Consider the following 21041-nt stretch of genomic DNA (forward strand, 5'->3'; position numbering starts at 1 on the left):
TGGAACACAGCTCACTCGAAGGGGATGGCCTCCAGCTAAGGGGCAGGGAGCTGTGATAGCATCCGACAGCAACAACTGCTTCCGAAGTGACCCCTCTGTGCCCTGGGATAAGATTTTGCACATTAATGCCTGCAAATCTGATTATTCCAAGAATCTCACCACGCACGTTCAACCAAACAAGAGCTCATCAAAAGAAGTCTTTTGCTCTTCAAGAGGGAGCCTGTCGTGATGCAAGGAAATAAAAGAGCACTGAGCAGTAATTGTAGCCCACATCACTTTAATATCCTGCAATGTTTGTTATTGCTTATTTCAGTGGGGAGGGTTTGTTACATTTTTTTATACAGATAGCATGGCAAAGAGACCAATTTACATAATTGGCTTTTGAAAGGGGGAAAAAATCCACATGAGTAAAAAATACTCAGCCTTAATACACAGCTGTTGCTTATTTAGAGACATCAAATTTAAATACAATATATTAACAAGGGTAAAATGCGCTTCTTTTCCAGGACGGTTTCCAAGATAGAACCAAAACCCCTGAATTATTGAAGAATTTAGTCTCTTTGTTATTTCTAGAGCCTTTTGTTTAAGCAAAGAAAAAAAAAAAGTGCATATGCTAAACCAAAAGGCTGTGCTAATGAGCACCATACACAGCTTGCCAGCAGCGCGGTGTGACGCAAGAAAGCAGCACAGCAACGTGCGCACAAATTGTTCACAGGGGCTGGTTTTTATTGTCTATCCGTAGCGGTTCAGTACTGTACTTAAATACAGAGATAAAATTAATTTTCCTTTCATAGTGACAGATTGGACAAGACGGGGGTGACAGGCTGCCTTCCCTCACGCGGCGAGCTCTCCAGTGCGGTGCCAGGACCGAGCCTTTATGTTATGACAGTGGGGCCGGTGCGGCCGGTTCTCTCGTGAAGCTGTGAAAGTTTCAGTGCAATAGAAATGAGGGGCGCCAGCATGACCTGCAGAGAGGGGAGAGATGGCTCAGAAACGCGGAGCGGAGCAGCGCACGCACCCCACACACATTGTGCCCACCCTGCCCCTGGCTCAAGCTAATCAGTTTAGTTGCTGCCTCCCAGAACTTTCCCCCCCCAAATCTTCTTTGTGAAAAATGGCATCATAAGTTATGCAGAAAGAGGTCAAGGATTCTTTTCTGTGGAATATAAAATGAGGATTCTTTTCTTCCGGTATCTGCTAGAGAGCATTTTAAATGATCCTGTAAAGAACGTGCACCAAACTTAGTATAGAATGAGCCAGTGTCACCTTAAATGTGACTGCAGCATCCTCTCACCCACATTTATTTATTTAAACAAGTATTTCCTGAATTCTGTAGAAGAATGAGCTCATCTTATCCCTAGAGATGCAACATTTCACCTAAAAGGTCAGTTCAGGTCTGCAAGTGTCCTTCCACACCTGGAACCAGCCACAGATGTAACATAAACAAACAGAAAAACTAATGTGCAACTGCAAGAGAAGCTGTGAGGGGTTCTGAATAAGTAATGCTTGTTCCACACAGAGCTTTTTTAAAAGCTATTTGCACTGGGATTAAAGATACCAAAACCCTTGCTTCCAAAACACCCAGCGCCTCCACAGTGCTGCCGTGCTTAGGGCCACGATCTGTGTGCACGAGGAAGGCTGGGAGGCAGCGCTGCCGTGACGCAGAGCAGCACCCACCTGGGGGTCCTCGTATATCTTCTGGGCGTCCTTCTCGTAGCTGTCGATGTAGAGCCGCACGGTGGCCCCAGCGCTGCCCGTACCGCTCAGCCTGAAGATAATGCGGGAGCCGTCGGAGAAGATGAGCCGCAAGCCCTGGTAGGAGAGAAGGGAAGAGAAAAGCCTCTCAGCCACGCGCCTCTGGGGTACCCGGGGGGCTTCCCATGGCACCCAGCGTGGCCACGCCTGACCCACACCACCCCTGAGCTCCGTCCTCCTGGGGGAGCTGCAGAAGGCACCTCTGCTGCACACTCCTGAAGGAGCAAAAGTCTCCCTCCTGACCCACTCCGCGCCTCACGCAGCAAGTTCCCTCATCCTCAGCCAGGATCCCACTGCCAGACACAAGGGAGAAGCTTTTCCAGGGGTCAAACACACAGCTTGGCCTCAAGGGAAACACAGATGCAACAGAAAACACTGAGGTCGTGTTTGGCCCAGGCGAGGCCGTGCCCACCTGGTTTCTGGAGACGCTCCCATCCACGGGATCGTTGTACTCAAAGTTGTCGGCTTTCTCGACCGTGTAGACTTTGTCACCAGACGACAACTGCTTCCCCACAAAGGAGCGGTCGAACATCATGGTCTCCAAATCCTTCATCATTTTATTAGCTGCATCTGCATCCACCTCTTCGTAGTCGTATCTACAACCAGTCACCAGAAAACAGATTAGGAAGGTCTGTAATTAGTTAGCAATGTTTTGTGATGCCCTTGTTTAACAGCACTGTGGTCAGCCCCACGTATGTTTTCTACTCTTAATAGAGAAAAATAGGGGAAGAAAAGAGAGGAGGATCCATGCAGCAGTTTGAGTCCAACACAAAGCTGTGGGACACACTACAACCTAGCACACTGAGCATTAGGAGAGCTGAAAGCTCCAATTGTGCTGTCTTGTGCTAGGAATATTACAGACAGAGAGCCAGACCCCAACAATGCTGACTGCAAAGCATTTATTCTAATTCCACCGATAGGATCTCGACAGGTTCCTCACGATCAGCTGTGCCTGAGCATCCTAACTTGTGTCCCCACAGCAAAGCGAAGGTCTGATGGCAGCACACGATAACACAGCGCTGCCAGCTTTGATCTAACGACTGCTGCTAAGAGAGGCAGCAGAGAGCAGCAGCTCCAGCATGTGCTGAAGCGCAGATCAGGACCTGAGACTTTGCACTCTGATTGCCAGTGCGATTTGTGTGGTTTTTATTTGCCCAGCCAGCTAGATGGAGCACGCACAGGCTTGCAAACCTGCCTACCGCTGCACGTCGCTTGCTATGCAGACGTAGCTCTGGTGCTAACAGGCTGCTTTTTTTTAATTCTAGACTTTGGCATTTTTTCCACAGGTTTAAATGCCTTAGATGTATGCTGGCTTTGTGGTGTGAAGAAAAAAAAAGGGGAAAAAACGAAAAGGCAAGTTCTTTCACTTGGCAATTTGAGACAAAATTTTCACGTAGGTCTTCCGAAGTGAAAGATTTCTGCCGAACGCTCTCCCTCCAGGCAGTGCCTCCCCTTCTGCTCACGTGCAGCTTAGCTCTTCCCCTTCCCTTTTCCTCTCCCACGTCTGCTATAGCTTAAACGGGAGTAGTTTGGAACCGGACAAACTCAACCAGGTAAATAACAGCCCAGGAGCTGGATGCCCATCCCATAATAGAGCCACCACTGAAGATACTACAAAGCAACTTGTAGCCTAAAGGAACATGTTACTCTAACAGCAAGAAACACTTGCAAGAAAAAGCCTCCGCTAAGAGAAAAAAGCTACCCTACAGACACCAAAATGCACAACCTTTACAGAGTTTGATACCGAACAGATTGCATTCAGAATAACAAACCCTAGGTGAATATCCAGCTTTAATCAGCCCGGGTACGTTGCATACTGGTGTCAGCCGTGCTTCCCCCACCTGGTGAAGAAGTTCCTGCCGTACTTCTGCCAGTGATCCTTCATGATGTCCTCCACGCTCTGCTTGCGGGTGGCCAGGATGGAGAGCCAGGCCAGGACAGCCCAGAGCCCGTCCTTCTCGCGGATGTGGTCGGAGCCTGCAGAGACCCACAGCAGAAACACGTTTCCCACCTCCTGCCAGGAGAGAGCCCGCGCTACGGCCCTGCCTCGCCTCCTCTCCTCCAGCATCCTGGCAGCCGCACGGCCTCACAAATGGAAGGCATTTGGCGAGCTGGATCCCCGCTGCATTGGTAAAGCGGTTCAAGATATCGTCTGCTGTCAGCCGTGGCCCAAATAAAACATTCGGCCCCTTTTAACACACGCACACACGCTCATTGTTCACAGATCCTTAATTCTGGTCCCAAGGAAGCAACGGGGAATGCACGCTAAAAAGGTCATCAAAAAAAAAAAAAAAAAAAACAACAAAAAGAGGCAAACGCAAAGCTCAAGAAGGAGTAACAGCAACCTCCTGGAGCAGCTGTCACGTACCGTCTGCCAAATCAGCACACCCTGACCGGCAGAGATGCTGGCCGAGCACCAAGAAAAATGTCAGCCCTCGCTGAGGAAGCCAAACCCTAACGACTCCGAAATTATGCGGCCGTGGAGGGCGCAGCCGCCCGTCGGGGTGCACCCGGCACCGGGGCCAGCAGCAGGAGGGGGGACGTTGTTCACACGGGGAAATCAGCTCAGACCAGCCCCAAAACCCTAAATCAAGCAGGGGATCACAGAGCAGCCCAGAGCACATCCAAGCCGGCCCCCCTGCTCCTGGCTGGCATGCTCGGTGCCGTGCCCCGCTGATTCACAACTTCTGAGCTTCACCCTTTGGGCTTTGGAAAACCTCCAAGCGGGCATTACCAAACCCCAAGGAGCCACGGTACGGCTGTGGGCATGGCGAGCAGGCCCCAGCTGCCCTTTTACCCTCCCCAGAATTGCCAGGGTGGGCAATCGCCCGGGGAGAAGGGCTGGGGCCGCGCGGTGCTCGACACAAATCCCACCATTGTGGCCGTGGCGGTAAATTACCCTCCCGGTCCCGCACGGAGGTGACGGAGAGGAATGCTACATAAACAACGAGTCCCATGTGATGGATCAGCTTCGTGCTGGAATAAAATCCCCAAGAAGGCGGGCAGGAATTCTGTCATGTCGCATTACTCTAATTGCTGCCGGACTCCGGTCCCGCCGGGTCGCAGTTTGGTTCAATTTTTACCGGGTCTGCGTGGCTGCTCCTTCACCTCGCTCCCCTTCAGCGCTCACGCTCCGTCAGACTCCAAACAACTCCTCATTAACTTGCTATCAGCCTCCCTCGTCCCTTTTTCCTTCTTTAAAGGGCCTTTGCCAGATGGACAAACGCCCCATGTGGTGCGGGGAGCCCAGCACAAGCCCTTTCCCACTCTGTCCCTCACAAAACTGCTCCGATCCCCAGCCCCAGATGTGACGTTGCACAGCCCAAATCCCAAACCTGCCTCCCAGCCCCATTTCTTTGTAAGGCAGAGTCACCTGCTGTGGGAGGTGAGAAGCTATGAGCTCATTGCACATGCAACAGAAACTGGAAATGATTTGAGAGAGCTGCTCGCTGGAGACCCTCTCCTATCAGCAGCTCCCCAAATCACGTGCTGCTTGCTGTCTGTATTTACCAAAACGCCCCTGCACCTCGTGTATCCTCCCGGCTGCCCCGTGGTCCTCAGACAAAGGACAAACAGGATCTCGAGGAGAACCCCAACCAGATAAAGCACGGCCTTTGTGCAGGCACAACGTGCTGAAATCCCTCGTGCAGGGCCAGCCCCGTTTCCCCCATCGGGACGCCACCACCACGTGGTGGATGCTGTGGGATATCTCAGGCTCCCCGCAGCCTCCCGGGAACGCTGCACATTTTGGTTGTGAGCAAAACCCGCTCTCTTCAGCCTCCCTGCACCAGGAACTGCTGAGCATCACGTGTGCACCCCTAGGAAATTCCTTAAGATGTTCGCTTTGTTTCTCAGTAACCCAATAACTTGCTGCAACTGTTCAAAGGCAAGTGTTAATTTAAACTTTATAAATCATACCTTGTTTTTAGAACAGGAAAATGAGGGCCCTATTAAGCTCGGAGATTTAATAGTGACCTGAAACCTCCCCTAATAAAACTGCATGCTCCAAACCATATTTCTTTCCAGAAATGAAAACATTTAGAAGGTTTTCCTGGCCACCAAGAGTTGAAAAATACATTTAACACTGCACTTAATCCCCATAGACTCAATGACCGGGCTAGTAAAGAGGCCCTTAAACTTCCTGCGTATTGACGTACGCCTTCCTTACTAACTGAAAGAGAACCTAGCTTTTGCCTGACAGAACTCTTAGCATTGTGGACACTTCCACCAGGGATTCTTGAAAGCTTTTTTGTTTTATTTCAGAAGCATTAACAGCTACCCCCAGAAGATAAATCCCAAGTTACCCAGCAAAAAGAAGTAAGAGGAGGAACAGCGCCTTCGTTACCGAGCTCAGGAACACCCACTTACCAGTACCAAAACTTTCCTCTCCACACAGAGACAGTTTGTTTGCATCCATCAGGTTTCCAAAGAACTTCCAGCCAGTTGGAGTTTCATACAAAGCAATCTTTGTAGCGTGGGCCACCCTTCGAAGGCAAGAAGGCTGCGTCACACCACAGCTGGGCTCTTAGTGCACCCATGTGAAATGCTGCAATAGGAGCCTTGGTTGTTACCAGCATCTCTTTTGGGGTAATGCTGCAGGCAGCTCACGCCTCTGCCTTTTTTTTTGTTTTTTTTAAGTGGAGAACTGCTCTTTGTGCAGCAGTGCTCGATTTTATCCTGGTGCTACCTTGTGGGAGATGGTTGGGAAGCACAGCTAAGGAATAAATACAAACACACAGCTCTTCTACACCAATTAGCGGTCGTAGATGTCAAAGCATTTAACAAAGAAAATATCACTAACAGATTTAAATTCATAAAAAAAAGGGGGGGAGGGCATTTATTTGGGCTTATTTGTAGAGAAGAAAGAAGAAAGAGCAGAACCCAACCCTGCCACGTTCCCAAAGAGGATTTAATGCAGCAGCCCAGCAGTGCATCACCCTTCAGGAGGGCCACGCACTCGCTCCCCACCACAGGAGTGTGTCTGACCACAGGAAAGGGACAGTCCCTCCCCTCCGCCACCCCGCGCAGAGGCAGGTGCTACCTATCGAGAGCCCCGCTGGTGGGCATGCTCCGGGCGAAGCCACGGACTCCGGTCTGCTGGAAGTAAGGGATGCTGAAGATATTGGCAGCGATGACGGCAACGGAGTCGGAGGGGTTCACGAAGAAGCCGTGCTTCCCGAGAATCATGTTGCGGTCCTGGCAAGGACAAGAGAGAAAACAGCTCACGACCCTGCTCTGTGCAAGCAGGCTGCAATCCAAAATCCTTCTACTTCGCAGGCGCAGCCCGTAAACCCCGTGACACGGAGATTTTTTGACTGCACTGAACTGAATATGACGTTTGGAAGCAGTTAAACAGCAACACCTCTCCAGTATTTCAACCTTCCTGCTGATTTTTCATAAGCTTTAAAGCTATTTAAAAACAGTTTGGACTTCATTATTTACACAGTAGCCAACTACTGCCATGGTGGTGAACTGCAGTGAGTGGTTCACGTCTGCCTGCAGTTACAGCAGGGAGAGGACTAAAAAAGGTCTTTGCCTCTCTCCATCCTCCTCTGCTGGTGTCCTGTCATGCCCCACGACCGACTAGAGGGTAAGAAGATGATCAGAGAGCAGCCCATTTACCCCGTCTCCATCAAAGGCAGCTCCAAAGTCGTACTCTCCGGTCTTCATGGTCTGCACCAGGTCGGCAGCGTAGGTCAGGTTGGGGTCGGGGTGGTGGCCACCGAAGTCCTCCAGCGGGGTGCAGTTCACAGCAGAGTTGGCCGGGGCTCCGAGCTCCTCACACAGGATCTTCTTCACGTAAGGGCCCACAACTGTCAGGGCAGAACGTGGGAAGGGAGCGAGTCAGGCACGGGATAAAGGCACCGAGGTATTGACGTGACAGCCCCGTGTAAGAGAACAGAACAGATGCCTGACTGACAGGTCTCCAGCTGTACAACAGCATTTTCTGCTCTCAAACACCAGAAACAAAAAAGTGAGAGAAAGCTTTCCCTGGGCAGCAGGAGGCACCCGCAGACCCACGGCCTCCCGTACCTCCGTGCATCGCGTCTATGCGAATCTTGAGGTGGTTCTTCCCCGAAAGCAGCTCCTTCAGCGCGCTGAAGTCGAAGATGTTCCTCAGCATGTTTGCGTAAGCCTCTACCGAGTCCACAATTTCCACTGGAAAAAGAAGAGAGAAACTAACTGTGACAGCCTGAACTCGACGTAGAAAAGCAAGTTTGCTCCACGTGGCGCTGTGCTGACGGTCCTTGCGTGCAAAGGGCCAGGGCTGGGCATAAAGCCTTTAGACACCCCCTAGAATCATTTCATAAAGACAATGATAATGGTCCTATATTAAGGGCCATTTAATTACAGGCTGCCACTGCTAATCGGATTACAGACCAAACAGAGCGACAGAATCCTGAAGACAAACATTGTTCCCAGCTCTCCGCCGGTCACAGCCTCCATTCACAGCCCCAGCCCCCCGGACATCCTTTGAGAGGCCTCTGTTCCACTCTGGCTACGTGTAGAGAGGGATTAAGAGGGGAAAAAACATACACAAACAGACTTCCACCAACATGAGCACGAACTGTGCACCTCAGAGTCTGAAAAGGTTGCACCTTTGCAACTCATGGGCCACGTAAAAAAAAAAAAAGGTGAAGACAAAACTATTTACACAAAAATCCTGGTAAACAGAAATGGAAAACGAGAGAAATTTGGATTTTTATCATCTTTTGATTTAATTTTGTTTACAATGAGCGATCATCAAGAGGTGGTGAAAATAACTTGCAGTAACTTTTTTGAAAAAAAAATCTATTTTTTAGATGTATTTTTATTTTCACTGCTAACTGACAAAAATCATAGGTGAAATGTCACGGCTTTCCAACTCTCAGACAGTTCTTTTATACATGAAACTCTGGAAAAAGCCAGTCAGAAAGATTAAACACTAACACTATAACATTTAATCTGGAAAATGAACTTTAACTGCAGATTTGTCTTTGTTTCCCACGTACGTGTTAATGGGAGCCTTACAGACAATTAGTAGAATTAAAGTATCTAGACAAGGTGAGATGCAAGTAAAAAAATAAAAATAAAAATCCACAGCAACCAGGACAGACAATTTTGCTTGGATTATCCAGCAGCTGAGAAGGAGAGGTCAGAATGGCCACATCTGTCCTTCCAAAACACCACGTGTCCTTTCATGGCAGGTCCACACCAACTTCACCTGCAACTTTCCAAGAGGAAGCACAGTCATTTACCTGTAAATGGCTTAAATTTGTTCTCCAGATCAAACTGCTGTTTCCCAATGGTGCCCAGGTCCACCTGGAGATCCGGGCAGATCGCATACTCTTCGATTTTCTTGCTGATTTGGAAAATTTTGTCCGTGACACCTTCAGGAGCAGGACCTACGAGATATAATGTGCGAGAGGGAGGAAGTTAGAGGCAGACTGGAGGAGAACTGCCCTTCAGAGGTACAGCAGAAGTCCTGGGGCTGGGAATACCTCACTAGGAGAGGAATACTGGGGAGCAAGGGGAGCAGATCAATCACTCTGGACATGGTCCCAGGAAACCTGCTCCAGGTGGCCCTACTTGAGCAGGGCTTTGGACCAGATCACCTCCAGAGATCCCTTCCGACCTCAACCATTCTGTGATTTGGTGTTTGGGGGAACCCAGTGCTTGGGCCACTGAACCTCTGTGATGTCTGACAGTTTAATCAGGTTCCTCTGTACCAATAAAGAACTGGGAAGTAGAAAGCAAGCAAATAAAAGAACTAAACCTTACCTCCATTGGCAGTATTGAATTTAATACCAAAATCTCCGTTGGGCCCACCAGGGTTATGGCTGGCTGTCAGAATGATGCCGCCAATGGCCTTGATTTTCCTGATGATGCAGGACACGGCCGGAGTGGACAAAATGCCGTTCTGCCCTATGACCAAGCGGCCGATCTGAAAATTAAAGGGCAAAACGAACAACTGTGAGTCCCAAATGCTAACAGCAAATGCACCAGACCCTCAAACACTGGCTACAGGCAAAGCAAAGCCTCCTAAGGAGGCACCTTGATGGCTGGGGTGCTGAAGCAAGCAGCGTGTTCCTGGGAGGCCGTGAAGCTCTCTGCTGCATAGTTTGAAGGTCAGCAGCCCACCCCGTTCTGCTGTGCCTTTTTTTTCCCCTCACGAACATCACAGCTCAACGGGAAATGGCAGCCTGCGCTGAAGAGCTGAGCTTTCCAGAGCCATCTAAACAAAACGACACAAAAAAAAAAAAACAACACCCCTTGGCTATGGTCTTGAACTTTGCTTTCAAAAGACACAATGGGGTTGAGAGAAGCCAAAGCAAAAGCAAAATAGATCTTCATTGCTGCTCCCGTGGGACCAGATGCAAATTCTCTTCCTCGCAGCGGGTAACACACCTCCCTCCATAAATTCAGTAATATCACTGAGATTAAATCCAGACCGATGTGCTAAGCACTACAAGGTAATCAGGATCCAGTTCATGTAGTAAAACAGAAGATAAATATTCTCCTGGAAGAGCATGCCCCTTACCATAGCCCCCAGATGAGGTGACAGAGGTTTAAGAACATACCAGACTACTCCCCAGCAGCCAAGGAGATTAGACCCTGTATACGACTGAGGAAAGAGGAGGAATTTCATTCAAAAGGCAAGAGAAACCCGAAAACAAAGGCCAGCCTGCTTGGAGTGAAGGTTCCTGTGTGGTGCTAAGCCAGCAGCACCAGCACGGGATAATGGGATGTGGTTCCTGCCCCGCAGCACCACGGGCAGAGATCTGGAAAGGCAACAAACCCAAAGCGAATGCAGCGAGGAGACTCGTATCCATACAGGCTGCTCTCTGCTTCGGGGCCCTCCTCGGCTGTCAGAGGTTTTCGGCTGTCATTTCCCTCCAGCCCGGTGCTAACTCCTTTGGGGTAACCGCAGGAGAGGCTGCTCAGCCTGGCGGCGTGCTGAGCTGCTAACACTCAGCATCTTTTTCAGTTTTCTGGAGTTTCTTACGAGCCAAAGCTAAGAAAGAAAACAGAAACACCTTCCCCAGGATGCTCCGGGCAGCCCCATTCACCCGACCTGCCTCCTGCGGCGATGTTGGGTTACGGCCCCGTGATGCAACCCAGAGCTTCCACCTGGAGTCACCAAAAACCCCACCAACACACACGCAGACAGCGAAGGACTCCTGCGGGTCCCCTCCAGCAACACAGGCTGATGCTTTCAGTGCTGTCCCACCAAACCCACGTTTTCTAGCTGAGGAAGCCGGTGTGCACAGCTCCACTGCCCTCCTGGACGATGCACGCAGCACAAGAGCAATGCCCTGCACTGGTCACAGCCCCCGAGCACAGAGCAAATAACCCAGGTCCCTTTCTTTGACCAAACCACCAGCATTTGAAGCAGGCGAGGTGAATCACCCCGCAGCAGCACAGCAAAAGTGCTCGGTGCCATTCGGAGATCCTGCTGATGCCGCGTTTGCGGAGGTGGCAGCACCTGTCCCTGGCACATGCCGACAGAGACGCTTCTGCACATCCAAAACACGCCAGGCATGCCCTCCTCGTGCCTTCTTACATTTTAACACATCCTTGGACTCATCCCTTCAGCTCTGCAGAGCGAGGTTAGCACAACGTTGATTAACAAAGTCACAGGATTCAGCCAGACTACATAAAAACAAGCAGTGAAAAAACATCAAACCCAGCAGTGGAACTAGATGTTAGCCAGACACGGGCCATGCCGCCGGGAAGAAACGCAGGAGAGAAGCCTCATCTGGTGAGGATCAGCTTAATCTCATCTTTACCATCAGGAAATCTGTCCTGGTGTCAGAAAGCCCGAGCAGCAGGCCTGGCTCCTACTTTGTGCACATTCCCCAGCTCTCCTGCTCAGCCCGTACGCTGACTTAAGTGGAACACATTAATTTGCAATGCCAAAGGATTCATTTTTCCAGCCTGGAAAACTTGCTGATTAAAAAAAAAAAAAAAAAAAACAAAAAGAAAACTCTCTCCTCTTATCTGCCTGCTCATTACAAATTACCCTGTTGCGATCGAACAAGCTTTTCTGCCAAAAATTCCTATGCCACGTCTCTTAGCATCAAGTTTTGCTCTGCGTTAGGAGATCCAGGACAGACGGCGGCGTCTTCCCTTCTTAAAAAGCAAGAAGAAGCAAAGACACAGCCCCAGAGGCTTGCAGCACCTGAACCACCCCGTGCCACAAACAGCCCGGTCTCCTGCCCTGCTTCCAGCACAGCCAGAGATCTCAAAGGCTCCCCCCATTTCTGCTCTCATCTCATTTCATTTTTTGGAGGCTCCCCAAGTGCTTACTGCCCGGCCACAGCTTGTAGCTGTGGGGAAGCAGCAGAGCCTGCGTTTTGCCTTCTCCAAGCAAGGCTGAAGGAGCTTTTGCCCAGCTGCCTCCGCAGGGAGAGCCGTGGCTCTGCCACCCACTTCTCCTACTGTTATCAGGGTTTTATTACCTGATGGAGACACTACCAAGTCCACAAGTGCCAACAGCTTGAGGCACGTCAAACCACGAACTAGGAAGGCACAGAAAACGTGGACCTTTTCTGTTCTTTGCTCCGTGTGTTTCCCCATGCTTCTACCCAACTGTACCACTTAAAAGTGAACAAACAGTAATTTCAGCATTTCCAGTTGGATTTTCTGTTAAAAAGCTAACCGTTAGCAATTAGTGACTCCCAGTGACTAATTTATTACGGTTTTCTGCATTTATCAGCTACGCAACCCTAGGAATTTAGTCATTTAACCGTTACCAACCCCGTTGGCTGCAGCCATTTGGACTATCAGCTCCACCGCAGACTTATTCAGGTACCTCCCATCGCCTCCAACCACCATAGAAGCTCCTTGTCGATCTCTTAGATCTATGGAAAAAAATATACTCTGGATAAAGTTCTGCATATAGTTCGTCTTGGATTCAAAATAAAAGGTCTTCTTCCGTAGTCCACTCGTTCCTGGCTTCTGATCGTTGTAAGGAGCCGTGGGCATGGTCAGCAGAGGCAGAGGAGCGTCTTCCATGGCCTTTTTTCATATAAATGCATTTAAGAAGTAAGTTACGATGAAACACAAAGGAAAAAATATGTAATTTAAAAAAAATCGATCAATCTTGACACCAGCAATGGCACACCTACTGGACAGAAGCTGAGTGAAGTTCTCGAGCACCCAAAAATAGCTCCTCGAACATCGAGCTGAACGTGGGTTCTGTAACTGAAGCTGTTTCCTTGCACTTGCCGAGGAGGATCAATGTCACGGCGAACACGCAGCTCCACCACGGGCAGGAAAAGGCGATTTTTGCCTCCCTCACCACCTCCTGCTCCCTGCAGGCAGGGCTCCTCGCCGCTCTGCGCTGTCACCCGTCCGTCTGCCCGGGTCTCCGTCAGCGCATGGGCAGCTCGGCGCCCCGCTCGGACACCCCGATGCGCTGCCCCAGCGTTTTTGCCAGCCCAGCAAATCTCTGCAGGCACGGCAGGCCCCGGAGGAAAAGCCTCCAGCAGGCAGGGCAGCACGCGGCCGGAGGTGTTTTGCGGAGTCCGGCGAGCTAAAGGTCACTCTTAAAATGGAAGGCAGCAGATCTGTTACCCACAGGTCGCTTACACACGAGCCCCGCTGCGACAACCTGACTGCCCCGGGGCTCCCTCCCGGGCACGGGGACGTGGTCCACAAAGAAGAGTGGCTCAGCCTTTGCTGAGCTCAGGAAAACCCAGCACGGCTCGAAGCTGCTAAAGGCATGGTTTCAACCGAATACTCCACAAGTTGACAGCATAGGTGCCAAAATTTATTAAAAAAAAAAGAAAAAAATCCACAAGTATCGAATCCTTTAGAGCATGGCATGATAAAGTTATCGGGTTCGGAACAACTCACACACAGAAAAGATCCAAATGCCAACAAGCTTTTATGAGGCATCGTCTCCCTGAGCTTGGGGAAGGTAACTTCAGGCACTGGGCTGGAACCACAGTCTCCTCCAAACCTCTTTAATAACGTTCAGAGTCCCCTGTCCAAGCTGCTGGCAGTGTTTTAAGGATATTAGTGGAAAATCAGAGACCGTGCACTTCATAATGACTCATTCATCCCATTATCAAAAAGGGGGAGGGAGAAAGGAGTTGTGTACACAGCTGGATTGTGACAACTTACGAAGGCTTCCACGAGACCGTTTCCTAAAATGCTGCCTCTGTCATTGCTCCAAAAATCATCAGATTTCTCCAAGGGGCAAAGAGACGCTGTTATGGCCATCTTTATTTTATACCACCAGCGAGAATGCCTGGGGTAGGCAGGCAGAAACAATCAGTGCACATTTCATACCTCCACGCTAGTCCAGCATCTGCTACTCCCTATCCTGCAGCTGCGACGCCCTAAATTTCCACACAAAGGCACAGGTTTCCCTCTAGTGGCACGGAGAACAAAATCCAGCTCCCAGAACGAGCCTCCCACTGAGCAGCTGCCCTGGCAGGGAGAGGCCTGCACAAGCTCTGTCCCTTTTTCTTCTTCTCTTGACCGGGTTGGGAGCTGGGACATGTAATTAGGTGTGCACGTTCTGGCCATTTGTGGTCTGGGAGGCACTGCTCGGGTGGGAAGGAGCACAGTGGCTCACGGCTCCCTCCCCAAATCTGGTGCCCTATACCCAGGGCACCCTTCAGACAGCTCCCATAACCCATTCTTTAAGTCCTCCTCTCCAGGTGAGCGGTGCCCACACATAAATCACCTTGCAGCCAGGAGCGTGTCCCTGCGAGCTGGCCTACATCCTCCTCGCCGTGGCTCAAGCCCTCCCGAGCTGTCAGAGAGCAAATTGAACACAACCCTCTTCCTGACAGCTTCTTTCACTGCAAAAAAAAAAAAATTCAGCATACAGAGCCTGAACATCCTCTGTTTTCTACAGGAAACAACCCCAATTTCCTCAGCTTTCCCTCGTGGCCACTGAGGTGCTGAGGTGCCTCATTCCTCACCTTTCCCCTCCCTGCCCGCCCCAGGCAGGCTGTTTGCTCACGCAGCTCCCCGTTCACAGCCCTGCACTTCAGACAAGCAAGAGCAGAGCCAAAGCCATGAACTGCTGTCCTTTTATCATTAACCCAAGTCAAACAAGGCTATTTTGAGAGCCCTTAAACTTCAGGAAAACCCTGCAGAGCACGCAGCCCCTCCCTCGGCTCGATATTGCTGGCCCCTGCCCCGTCCCCTCTCCCTGCTGTGGCTCTGCCACCTCTCCTCACCCCACCCCACATTGGGAGATCCAAAATAACTGGGGGAGAACACTACACAGAATCAAAGCCAGGTATTTTGCAGTTGTTTCCCAGCCTTCCTTTCAAGCACAAATCACATTTCCCTGCTCCTGCCCACAGCAAACCTGTGCCCTGCTGCTTGTGCAATCCCGCTGGGGGGGCCGGCAGCCCCGATAACCCCACAGCTGCCAAAACCACACACCTTCTGCCTGATTACAGCCCGCTGCCGGCGTGACGCTTGGCACTGCCAAGATAAATGGAGGCAGAGTAAAATAAACCAACTGCGAGCCCGTCGGTTACGCAATTGCAGGAGCTCTGCTTGTAAGATTCTTTGTTTCCCTAAGGATTAATTAAAATGCAGTTTTTGAGGCTGAAAGGGAGAGAGGCAGAGTGTCTGGCATCACCTCGAGAGGCTGAGCACACACACAGGTACCCACATACGTGCTGGTAACTCCAGAACTGAGCCGTGCTGACCGTGCACCCCAGAGAGGCTCAGGGGGCAGAAAGCAGATCCTTGACACAGCTCTGCAGGGCTAGGGGCGACGCTACCATCCGCAGGGCTGCTGCAGACCCCACAAAGGGCTCCTGGGCTGGCAGGGGCTCGTCCCCCCTTTGCCAGGAGAGGAGGAGACAGCAGCAGGCACGGCCGTGAAGGTTTCTGTCCAAAGGTCAGCTCCGCAGCGCACGGCCGTGACCGCGGGCTGCCCTGGCGTTTGCTGCCCTCCCTGGCACGGGAGAGGGATCTCGGCTGGTTCAGCTCCAGCAGAACCAGCACTGAGCTGGGGATCCTGGCCCTAACCCGCCAGGAGATCGCCCCTGCGCCTGGATCCTGATGTGGGGGCTTTGCCTGGAACAGCGCGGATGGAAGAGGAGAGAGGGAGATGCACACCAACCTTTTCTCACACAGTTACAAAGTGCTGGCAAAGCTTCACCTGCAGGCAAGAAGCAGGTAAAGCACGTGCGGAGGGAAGGGCTGGGAGTGCTGTAAAAAGCTCACCCAGCCCCTGCACCGGGTAGAACCAGCTCTGCCCAAACCGTTCTTGCTAGAAGTTTTCCCAGGCAGAGATTTAATGAGCATCCCCAGGCAAGGCGCTCTTTCCATTAGTATTAAGCTTCCAAAAATGCTTTCTAACGTCTAGCCTAAGCCTCTCCTGCTGCAATTTTAATCCTTGCCCGGTCCCCAGCTGACCAGAGAGCAATTCTCTTCTTCTCTGCAGCATCACTGCAGACTGCAAGTGTTTTTCCTACCTCTGGGCTAAGCTGAGTGTCCCTGTGCTTTCTGGCTGGCCACACGTGCCCAACTTCAGGATCTCTCTTTTGCTGCCTGCTGGAATCTCCCCCAGGCACTCCGCATCCTCCCTGGTGAGAATATTTCCAGTTTTATTTCCTTTTATTATTTTTTTTTTTTTGAGTTCATCATTTGCAGCATTAATAACTACAGATTAGCGTCGAGATGGGAGGGCAAGGAGAAGGAGCCACCACAATCCTTTCCTGGAGCTGGTCTTGCACCAGCTCAGCCCGGCTGTGAGGCACGCAGGCAGCATCTGCCGGGCTCGGCTCACCTAACCCAGAGCTTCATGTGACAAAAAGAAGGCGCCAGGCCCTGCACGGCTGCCTCCCAGCACGGCCAGAGCTGAGGCGTCTGCTTAGAGCCACTGCTCCAGGAGATTACGGTTAAGCCCCTGTTAGAGTGGATTTCAACACTCTGTCTGCTGGATTTGCAAAGATTAACTACAAAGCACCCCAGTTCTTCCCTCCAGATGGGGTTTCGTTACTGTAGAGGATAAAATTCCCAAAAGCCACCAAACCTGGGCAACCTCACCACTGCCTGAATAACCTTCAACTGTAAATTGATATAAAATGATGAATTTGAGAGGCAAAAAGAAACTAAAGTAGTAAAAAAGCAGTCTTCGAGCTGTAGGGAGCTGGTGCATGTATGGTTGTCTTCTAAACCCCACCATAACCTGGAGCCAGGACATACCTGCAGGTAACGCTGACTGCACACTCGGGATCTATCTCCTTACTTCAGATATCACACCTCACTTTCCTCTTCTGCTTCTGAGAAAAACAGCAACGTAACAAAGACCAGAAATTGAGACTTCTTATCGGCCTGTAGGATCTAGCATCACTGCACGTAGGACCGGTTCATAGGGTTTGCTTTTTTTGGAATAAAATTCTTCTCATTCATTTTAATTTGATGTTTTAGTACCAGGAGCTTTTAGTAAATGGGAAGATCTGAACCCGAGGACTGACAGCCTGTTCTTTAGGGTAACGCTGCTGGCTGCTAAGCGGATGAAGGGCTGTAAAGCAACAGGACTGAGGCTGACCTCACAGTCTTGTGCAGAATCAGGAACAGCACAAAATTAAAATGGAGCAGAGCTACCCAAGTAAGCTACAAGAGGGCCCTGGCAAATAACGAGCTGCTGAGCAATGCAACTGAATTTAAACACTTGGTTTCCCTGGGATATTTGGGTGGGGGAAAGCTTAATAGCAGCCAAGCCAGGAAACCAAACTTTCTGGGGCAGAGAGCAGTGTTTCTAACTGAAGTACCATTTTGTCCTGCAGCAGTAAAACAAAACCAGGCTAGCATTTACCATGCAAAGCAGCGCCTGGCATTCAAAACACCTTCAAGCAATTTGCTTTAATGCAGATACCCTGCAGCGCTTTGAAATCTCTTTACTTGAGAAGGAACCAGGGGCACATTACACTTGTTGAATAGCAGGTGACAACATTCATTCGTGAGTCAGCCTGATCCTAGGTGTTTAATCTCAGTTCTGCAATTTGTGCCTGCTTTTGACTTAAAGCTATTGCACGGCCCCAGTTCTACCCCAGATGGTTGGAGCTTTTAAACTTTATTCATTAATTAAGGAGTCAGACTTGCAAACTATGTGTGGGAAAAAAATAAAGGATACTTGGCACAACAGACCAAAACAAAGCAGGTAGGCTCTGCTGGCTGCCAGCTGAGAATGGTGAAACCAACGACTATTTTTGGTTACTTTTATACAGGCAAACTTGTAAATAACACTTGTTAATCACAGAACTACAAATTGAGGTGTTGCTATTCAAATACCAGCATTTAGGGATATATTATCCATTCCAGGTGAAGAAAAAAACTAAAATTCACTTCAGCATCCTCACCTTTTACTCTGTAAAACTAACGATCATGAACCGTACTCCTGTTTCTCCTGCGGCTTTGAGAGAACCACTCAGCCAGATCTTAAAGGCCGAGGATTTTAAAGCAGTGACCCCTTCACCTCTTACTCCCTAGGACCAGAAATACGGCTCTCCAGCACTGCTTTGGCACAGGAGGCGGGCTGGCTGCTGTTAGACAGGTGAACACATCCTGGTATGACATACCTTGGTGATCAAAACAAGCAGAAAGGCTGTGTTAGAGAGGCCTGTAGCCAAAACTTTATTATATCTTTATTATTTCTTTATTATATCTTTACTACTTTTCAGTTTTACCACGTTCTTAGTGGATCTATACAGTGGATCCCCTCGCATGCACTGCAATAATCACTTCCCTCCAGAAGTGATTATTTCAGGTGTCCAGCCTTCCTCTACATTACTAAGTATGTCTCACCACGAGTTTACTGAGCCTTCTTCTGAGACCTGGCTCCCAGAATCAGGAGACCCCCACAGGCCCCAGCACTCAGCCCAAAACAGTTTCCAGGAACCCGCTGCCACGTGCTTGCAGCACGCTTTCTTACACATTAACCAAAGTAGCTCACCCTTCCCTTTGAAGGGTGGGTGACCCCCAGTTACTTCACATCCATTATGAAGAAAGAGGATTTTCATAGCTACCACAGCATAGTTGAGTAAGAGCTTACCAGAGAACCAGCACTTGCGATTACAGAGAAAAAACACGAAGCAAGCATCCCCTAAGCAATCCAAAACACAAAAGCAAGTGCTGGAAATTCATTAAAAACAAGTGTTTTGCACTGAATAAACGAACTTTCTGTCTTTAGTCACCTCATTTCTTGGGACCTGAAGGTTTTGCCACACTGGAGTATTGCATTGCCAAACTTTAAGCCTGTGCAATTCAAACTTAGCCAGCAATTGTCACAGTATCACAGGATTGTCACAGAATTGTATCAAGCTTTCAATGGCCCAGCAGTCTGCAGAGCACCTCTCCGTGCCTCCTTCTGGTTCCTTATTCAGATTTACATCTGCTCTTCAGTTATTAAAGAATTCAGGGGATAGTTTTCTCATTTCTTTAATGACCCTTTGAGGTCTTTTTCCCCTTCTTTTTTACATAGGATATTTAAATCTCTGATTTTGCAGCAATTCTGACCTGCCAATCCTCCTCAAATTTTGGAGGGTGGCTGGGGAGGGGAGAGTTTATTTTATGGCTCCCTCCAGCACCCCAGAAAACCCACGCCACTGTCTCTACTCTGCTGCAACAAGGGCACAAAGAGCCCGCAAGCAGATGACTGGCAGTGCTGTCGTATCACTTAATTTTTGCTTGAAGAAGTCTAACATTTTGTCTCAGGCCACAGCCGTTTTTTTTGCTTTATAAATTAATGATTCAGAATGAAAAGCTTTTAGAGTAAAACTTCCCACTTCGTATAGCCGTGCCTTGGCTCTTACCCCACGCATTCACCCACCTGCTTTCTCCTCCTGTTTCCTCTTGCCTTTCCAGAACATTTCTCTTTCTTTTACAGCCGGTTCTGCCCTAACACTTGGAAGCAAGTCAGACAAACCACCGCAGGGCAAATACCCGCTGGTGAGCAGACCCCTGGACGCTGCACGGCCACAAGGACAGGACTCGAGCCCCTCCTGAGGGGTCCCCAGCTCAACCACAGCCCTCAGCCCCTTACCCACTGTGGGGCTGAGGCGAGGTGCAGGAGGGGAGCCCCTCAGGCCCTGGTGGGCCACCACGTCCCACAACCTGCTCGGTCACTGGGACCTGAGGTGCTGTCAGCACACATTTCAGCCCCAATTCACCTCAGACCCGATAAATAAAGCAGTGCCAGCCGCTTTTCTGCTGGGGAAGGCCACATCGCCCGTGCGTGCGGGTGCTGTCAGGGGGCGCGGGCTGAGCGCTGGGCACCCACCCCGGGGCACAGGAGGCCCAATTTTGCACAGCTTCCAGACACACTCACCCACTTCCTTATTCCATAAGAAAGCAGCAAGCTCAAATTTGTGCCCCCGGGTGGCTTAGCCACACTTTCACCCCCCTAATTAGACACCAAGACATCCGATTTGAGCAGGGCAGCACAGCGAGCTTCCCCCCAGCGCCTGACGCTGCCCCCCGGCATCCTCAGCTCCCCTTTTCTGTCAGAGGAAGCCTTCCTCATCCTCCTCCTTCCTCCTCCTCGTCCTCCCTGAGCCCGGCCCCGAGCCGCACGTACCCCGTTGGCGGCGGCGATGCGGACGATGAGGCGGATGGCGTCCCGCATGTAGTAGCGGCCGTCTCCCCCCACCACCAGCGTGGCCTCCTGGCGCTCTGCCGGCGGCAGGGTGGCCAGCACGCTCTGGATGAAGTTCTCGGCGTAGTGGGCATTGCTCTGGAAGACCGAGACCCGCTTGCGGAGCCCGCTGGTGCCGGGCTTTTGGTCCCCGTACGCCTTGGTCTTCACCGTCACGATGCGCACCATGGCCGGCAGCCGCTGGCAGTTCCGGGCCGGCCTCAAGGGGAGCGGGCTGGGCTCGGCAAGGCTCGGATCGGCACGGCCCCGATCCACGCCCCTTAAAGGCACAGCCGGGCCGGGCTGGCCCCATTCGGCCCCTTTCGGCCCCCTTCAGCACGACCCGGCCCCGTTCCGCCCGCCGCTGTGAGGCCGCCCCCCGGGGGTGGTGGTGAGGGAGGCCCGGGCGGCCAGGCCGCCGCCTCATCCTCCTGTCACGGCTCCGCGGTGTCGCCGTTATCGCCGCTTTTTGCCCCAATTTCCTCCCCCCCCGAGGAGGGCAGGCGGTAGCTGACTCCTTGTGTGACTCCAGAATGGTTTTATGGAGCCTGGAGCAAAGGGGAGAACACCCAGCAGATAGGGCTGAGGTCTCGCTTCTTCTCTCCTCCTGGGCAAGAAGGGTGGAAACTGCCTTGGGGCAGAGAACTTGCCTATGTTCCCCCTCAAAAAGTCAGATCATTAAACT

At 50.9% G+C, this 21041-nt stretch overlaps 1 protein-coding gene across 1 annotated transcript; it reads right to left on the reverse strand.

Annotated features, from left to right (window-relative positions):
• Nucleotides 1-260: 260 nt before the first annotated feature.
• PGM1 (phosphoglucomutase 1) lies at nucleotides 261-20645 on the reverse strand. The gene is made up of 11 exons (XM_032192577.1): nucleotides 20300-20645; nucleotides 9517-9679; nucleotides 8994-9140; nucleotides 7789-7914; nucleotides 7378-7568; nucleotides 6797-6951; nucleotides 6124-6239; nucleotides 3597-3732; nucleotides 2168-2351; nucleotides 1678-1812; nucleotides 261-965 (listed from the first exon to the last, which is right to left on the reverse strand). The coding sequence occupies exons 1-11, from the start codon at nucleotides 20543-20545 to the stop codon at nucleotides 876-878; spliced, it is 1689 nt and encodes a 562-aa protein (XP_032048468.1). The 5' UTR covers nucleotides 20546-20645; the 3' UTR covers nucleotides 261-875.
• Nucleotides 20646-21041: the final 396 nt, after the last annotated feature.

Source organism: Aythya fuligula, chromosome 8 (assembly GCF_009819795.1).
Source record: "Aythya fuligula isolate bAytFul2 chromosome 8, bAytFul2.pri, whole genome shotgun sequence".
NCBI lineage: Eukaryota > Metazoa > Chordata > Aves > Anseriformes > Anatidae > Aythya > Aythya fuligula.

Excerpts from the sequence above, each read along its gene's own strand:
- PGM1 (XM_032192577.1), bottom strand. The coding sequence starts at position 20,545 with ATGGTGCGCATCGTGACGGTGAAGACCAAGGCGTACGGGGACCAAAAG. Across the intron at positions 6,952-7,377 it reads CTGCCTTTGATGGAGACGGG|GACCGCAACATGATTCTCGG; the intron begins GTAAATGGGCTG and ends TGTCCTTGCCAG. Across the intron at positions 1,813-2,167 it reads GGAGCGTCTCCAGAAACCAG|GGCTTGCGGCTCATCTTCTC; the intron begins GTGGGCACGGCC and ends CTCTCCTACCAG.